Source organism: Terrapene carolina, unplaced genomic scaffold (genome assembly GCF_002925995.2).
Source record: "Terrapene carolina triunguis isolate 2854851 unplaced genomic scaffold, T_m_triunguis-2.0 Scaffold21653, whole genome shotgun sequence".
Classification (NCBI taxonomy): domain Eukaryota; kingdom Metazoa; phylum Chordata; order Testudines; family Emydidae; genus Terrapene; species Terrapene triunguis.
In genome coordinates, this window is record NW_020686004.1 from 2574 (window position 1) to 8691 (window position 6118).

Genomic DNA, 6118 nt, shown 5'->3' on the forward strand with positions numbered 1-6118 from the left:
CCCCCCATCCCCATGTAGCTCTGTACCCCACTCCCATTCAGCCCGTGAGTCAGTGCTGTCACCCCACTAGCTCCTGTTCCCCCCACTAGACCTTCTGAACCCTAATCTATGTGACCGCCCGCAGCCTGTGTGCCCTGTGCTGTCCCCCTCCCAATATCCCATGCCTCCTCACCTGGCCCCGCGGGCAGGGTGCTGTGAGGAATGCAGCCTCTCAGCCTCCCTCTCTGCGGCTGGCTGCTCCACCCCTGAGCCAGCTGCCCTCTCTTCTGGGTCCACAACAGTCTCTGGTGCATAGAAGGTGTAATTGCAGCGCCTCCCAGGCAGAATCTATAGTTCTGTGGGGGACATGAATTCTGCGCATGCGCAGTGGTGCAGAATTCCCCCAGGAGTACCCAACTCACTCTGGGCCTCGCCCAGCTGGGCTGGTAGGCAGAGCCCTAGATTCCCCGTCCCCTGCACAGCCCAGCTCCCCACCCTGCGTTTGGGGCCTGAGGCTGAGACTTGCTCACCCTGCCTGCAGCTGCACTTCATCCAGCACTACCTGTGGGAGGACTCGGGGCGGTGCGGGGACACCACGCACGAGGAGCAGGCCCGCATTGAGGAGGAGATGCTCACTGAGATCAGCCGGTGAGTGAATGACCATGGGCGGCAAGGGGAGATCCCCACCCCCGTTTCCCCCACACGGAGCGGGTGCAGGGGGACCCCCACTCTGCTGCCCTCCCCAAGGACAGATCTTCTCTTTAAAGAGCCCTCCAGCGCAGTCAGGCATCTGTTGCAGGCTCCTTCTCCCAGCCTTGCTGCACAGCCTGGGGGTGCCTGAGGGGCTCTGGAAGGGAGCCAGCAGGACTGGGGGGGGCTGTGCAGGCTTGGGGTGGAGTCTGGGACATGGCACAGTGGGGGGGTCTCTCCCAGCATCTCCCCAACGGCTGCTCTCTCCCCTCAGGTTTGCTCTGGCCTCTCACTTCTTTTGGGGTCTCTGGTCCATCCTGCAGGCGAAGATCTCCACCATTGAGTTCGGCTACCTGGTGAGCATGGGGCATGGGCGACTCTGCCCCTTGGCTCCCACGGGGCACTGCCCAGGGCTGCCTGCTGAGACGGGGACAGGTCAGGGGGGCCCAGCCTGGTTCAGCGTCCTGAGGGGCGTCTGTCCTAAGCTCTCCTTTGCTGAGCACTGTGGGTACCCGCTGCCTCCCTGTGCCAGGCCCTCAGCGTGGCTGCACGTGGGTCCTTGTGTTCTGGCTCTGGCCCTGCGGCTGGGGGGCTGCGCGGGGTGACTGGGCTCCCCTGCCCCCATGGCTGGGGGGCTGCGCGGGGTGACTGGGCTCCCCTGCCCCCGTGGCTGGGGGGGCTGCGTGGGGTCCCTGTTCTGGCCTGATGCTCTCTCCCTGCGCAGGATTACGCGCAGTGCCGTTTCGAGGCCTACTTCCAGCAGAAGGCGCAGTGCCCGTGACCAGCCCGGCTTTGCCTGCCCCGCGCTCGCCTGCCTCCTGCATCAGCCCCCCGGGCTCGCTGGGCTGCAGACGGAGCAGCGGAGTGGCCCCTCCCCGCCAAAGGGACAGCAGCTGGCAAGGACCCCAAGGGACCAACGCCCCCAGACCAGCCTCCCTTGCCTCCTGGGGTGGGGGGCTGCCCTGGCTGGCCAGTGAGTGGGGGTGGGGTCTGGGGGTCTGGGCGGGAAACGGTTAATGTTCCGGTGTGGGGAGTGAATGCAGGGGCTGCCCTCCCCCAATGGGTGTGAGGATCTCCACCCCCTCCAGGGGGGCTGTGTGGGGCTGGCTCTCCCCACTGCCCAGTGTCGGATGTCTCTGTGTGTCCCGCTGAGCAGGGCGGCTGCAGCCTCGGCCCCTCCCTGGGGCAGGAGGGGCCCGGCTCCCCTGGTTCCCTGCGAGTGCACTGGGGGCTGCGCACTGGGGGCTGCGCGCTGGGAGCTGAATGTGCCACACGTGCGTCTGCCTCTGTCCGTGTCTCTGCCTCCCCTGGCCTGCGGCGCTGCCCAGCTCTGCCACCCCAGTGCCCTTCCTGCTGCCGACGTGACCTGGGATCCCCTGGGGCTCAGCGAGCGTGGGCTGCAGGGGGATACCTGCATGCTCTGCCCCTGCCCCCTGCCGGGCCCCCTCCTGCTGGCCCCTTTTCTGGAGAAGCAGGGGACGTTTGTAGGGCTGCTGTCCCTGCAGGCAGTGCTGGCCTGGCTCCAGCGCCTCTCACGCTGCTGGGAATGGGGGTGGGCTCTAGCGGGGTGTCCCCTGCTCCGGCTGGGGGAGTGGGTGGGGGCCGCCTCCCACAGCCCTGCCCCAAAGCTCCTCCCTGCCTGGGCCCCGTGGCCGGGGCTCTGTACTTGCTTTCCCTGCCAGTCCCCAGAGCCTGCTGCTGCCGCCCCCTCGGAGCCGGGCCCCTGGCAGGGCCCTCCACTGCCTAGCAATGGACTGTGAACTCAGACCAATAAATGCCTGGCACTGTCTGCCTGTGTCCGTCTGTCTGGCCGTCCCTCCTCCTGCCCTGGGCACTCAGCGTCCTGGGGGCCGGCCGCCAGGCCCAGCGTCTGCCCTGGGGAGGTCCTTGCCAGGCTGCAGAGCTGCGTGGGTCCCCAGGGCAGTGGGCGCCGAGGCCTGATCTGTGTGCAGTGGGGGGGTTCAGGCCTGCACATGGGCACTGACGCTGGCAGCAGGAGCGGAGGCTGGCTTGGGAGAGGCACAGCGCGGCCTAGCCCTAATGCCCCAGCCCCCTGGCTCCGGCAGCGTGGAAGAGGGGAGCGTGTTTGGAGCCGTCACGGCCCCGCCAGGCGTGGGGCTCTGCTGCTGGGCCCCCGGCCGTGCTGGTGCTCCCCGGCTACCAGCCGGAGCGGCGTGTCCGCGATCCGCGGCGGTGCCCGCTCCTGCCTGGGGCAGGCTCCGCAGCCATGTCGTGCTGTCCTCCCAAGCCTCGCCCTGCTGCTCCAGGCTGCATCTGTGACAGGAAAGCCAAAGGCTGGGGTGCCATCCAGTGCCCGCTCTGCCTGGCGCCGTTCCCTCCCCTGGGGCTCTGCCTGGCGCCAGTGCCTAGCCTGCAGGAGCCGCTTGTGGAGCCTGGGCGCTCCCCTTCCTGTGCTGCTCCGCTTGGCCAGGGGCCCTGCTGCCTCCGCGCTGCATGGGGCGCAGGCGGGCTCAGCTTTCCTGCTCACTGGCTGGAAGCAGGTTAAAAATAGCTCGGCCCTCCTGCCTGCTCCGAGATTCCTGTGGCGGCCCGTGCCCGGGCCTGTGCTGCCCAGAGCTCCCAGCGCTGCCGGCTGCCCCACGCTCGGCCGGGGCCGAGCTCCGGGACGTGCCATGCCCCGCAGGGCGCTCTGTGCCCCTCTGCGCAGCCAGAGGTGGGGGGGCGAAGCCTTGTGGGCTGCAGCCTGGCACGCTGTGACTCACCCCCCGAGGGCTGCGGCTGGCTGGGCTCTGAGCTGCCTCCTGTGCTTCCTTCGCACCCTGCTGCCCAGCAAGGGACCAGGCGGCCTGGCACCACGGGCAGAGCCCTGGGAGAACAGCCCTGAGCAGAGGGTCTACCGGAGCCGAGGGACGGGGCTGCCCCTCATTACCGTCCAGACAGATCCCTGTGCCTTCCAGGTATGCTGCCCAAAATGGCACCTTCCTGGTGCTGTGCCATCGCTCCCGGAGCCTGCTCCCCCACGGGGCCCCACCAACGCCATTGCACAGGCTGCGTGTTACTGCTTGGGGGCCTGGGCGTCCTGCAGGGCAGGGTGCAGTCCGGGGCCCCGGGCCCCTCACCCGTGGGCGGGCTGGGACTGGGTGCATGCAGCGCCACGGCTGGGCCACTGCCTCAGCCTGCCGTCCCCGACACTGGCAGGGCCTGCGCCCAGTGGAGCAGAACGTCCGTGAGCCCCTCCCCATTGGTGCCAAGGGGGCTGGTCTCCCCCCGGGGCTCTGTGCCCAGCGGCTTGCAGCCCAAAGCACCCGTTGGGTCCCCTCCGCCCCTGTCCCTGGGTGAGCCAAGGTGCCCTCAGGCTGCAGATCCCAGCCTCCACCCGCATGGATTCCTGCTGGCTGCCACCCTCACGGGCCAGGCCTGGGTCTCCGCTGATGGGGCCGTGCCACTTCGGCAGCCCCACAGGCCTGTGGCCATGGGCTCGTCCCAGCGATGGGCCAGGCCCGGCCCAGGAAAGGGGCTGGCTGGGACCACGGAGGCCTGTCTCTGGCCAGAGTAGCACCCCGGGTGGGTCTGCAGACCCCGGCCTGGAGATGCCCCCTTGTGGGGAGGTGGCAGCTGCCCAGCAGAGCTGTGGGGCGAGGCCTGGGCTGAGCTCAGTGGCTGCGTCCAGCGCAGTGTGTCAGGTGGGGGCCCTGGTGTGGGGTGATGAGACCAGGGCCAAGGGCCCTGGTACCCCGGAGCTACCCCCTCCCACCTGGGAACAGCTCCCTGTGCCCAGAGCCTGTGGCGCCAGGGGGCAGGGATGAGGGGAGCCCCTGCCCAGCAGACAGTTCCCCCTTGAGTCCCATCCCCTCTCATTTCCCCCCATCCCTTGTCCCCAGCCTGCCTCTGCCCCAAGGAGCTGCTGGTGCAGGCCCCAGCCCTTGGTGCTGGCCCCACTGCCTGCGGGCGGAGGCTGGGGCAGGCCGAGCCCCACAGGGGCCTGGCACCAGCTGAGGATAAAATGGACAGGAGTCTATACGTGCTGCCCCGAGGGAGCTGGCATCCCCCTGCCCTAGGCTCTGCCCAGCATGGCATTGCCCCCAGCCGGACTCCTCCCTGCCTGAGCTGGGCCAGGCCAGCTTAGCAGCCCCAGGTCTCTTGGTGCCCGCAGGTGGAGCTGGCCCGGCTGGCTGAGGAGAGCGCGTACTTCGGGGCGCTGGCCCGCTCCCAGATGCAGGAGGCTGCGGAGGGGCGGCTGGTGCTGGAGCACGTCCCATCGGGCGCCTTCCGCGCCATCCTGGAGTTTGTCTTCCTGGGGCACTTCGGGCTGGGCGAGGAGGAGCTGCTGCCCGCTGTCCAGGCTGCCAGTTACTTGCTGGTGCCCTCCTTCCTGGAGCAGTGCTGGCTGGCCCTGCGCCCCCTCCTGCGCCCCCACAACTGCCTGTCCTACCTGCGCTTTGCCGAGGCCATCGGCTGCCCGGAGATGCGGGCCGTGTTGTGCCAGTACCTGAGCACCCAGCTCCTGGAGGTGGCGCCCGTCACGGGGCAGCTGGCCCCGGCGCTGCAGGAGGAGCTGGCAGGGCTCCGGACGCGGGGCCCTCAGCAGCTGTGTGTGCTCCGCAAGGAGAACCTGAGGGCCCCGGCCACCCCCGACATGGAGCCCCTGCGCGGCCTCTACTGCCTCCCCCTGGGCCAGGGGGGCCCCTGGCGCCGGGCCACCGGGCTGCCCTTCCGGGCTGACAAGTGGAACTTCAGTACCGCCCAGCTGCTCAACTACCTGTTCCTCATCGGCGGCTACCGGGAGCGCCGCGGGGCCCGCGGGTTCGCCTTCCGCATGGCAGCCTTCCGCTACAACCCGCTGGCCGGCTGCTGGCAGCCCACTGCCCCGCTGCTGAAGGTCAGTGCCCCATGCCCTGGTACCCCCCCGCTACTGCTCCCTCACCCACCGCTGGCAGCCCCCTACCCCGCTGCTGAAGGTCAGTGCTCCGTGCCCTGGTACCCCCTGTCACGGAGTCCCCGGGCGATGCTCGGGAACTGCTCCCTACAAAGCCACTCAGGACTCTGGTGAAGTCTCCTCGCTCTGAGCAGACTGTCTTCAGGGCAAGCAGCTCACACGGCTTCACCTTCCTGGGTCTGACCTTGGAGCATTCAGCATCCTCTGCCCCTCCGTGCACTTCCCACAGCGAGTCCGCCCTGGCTGGGTCCTGGGGAAGCCAGAGGACCTGCACGCACCCCCCCTTCGCAGTCAGACGTGACTCTCAGCCAGCCAGTAAGCCAGGGGTTTATTAGATGACAGGAACACAGTCTAAAACAGAGCTTGTAGGTACAGAGAACAGGACCCCTCAGCCGGGTCCATCCTAGGGGGCAGCGAGCCAGACACCCCCATCTGCACTCACCCCTCATCCCCAGCCAGCTCCAAACTGACTCTCTCCAGCCCCTCCTCCTCTGGGCTTTGTCTCTTTCCCAGGCTAGGAGGTCACCTGATCTCTTTGTTCTCCAACACCTT

At 68.6% G+C, this 6118-nt stretch overlaps 1 protein-coding gene across 1 annotated transcript in view; it reads left to right on the plus strand.

The window, feature by feature from the left end:
- The window catches only part of LOC112101946 (choline/ethanolamine kinase-like), a gene marked incomplete at its 5' end in the record, with an annotated part of 4614 nt that extends 2156 nt beyond the window's left edge, over positions 1-2458 (plus strand). The window contains 3 exons of the mRNA XM_026662040.1: positions 521-627; positions 944-1025; positions 1394-2458. Of these exons, the coding sequence (XP_026517825.1) occupies positions 521-627; positions 944-1025; positions 1394-1450 (246 nt within the window). The remainder of the gene's footprint in view (positions 1-520; positions 628-943; positions 1026-1393) is intronic.
- Between the last annotated feature and the right edge of the window lie 3660 nt (positions 2459-6118).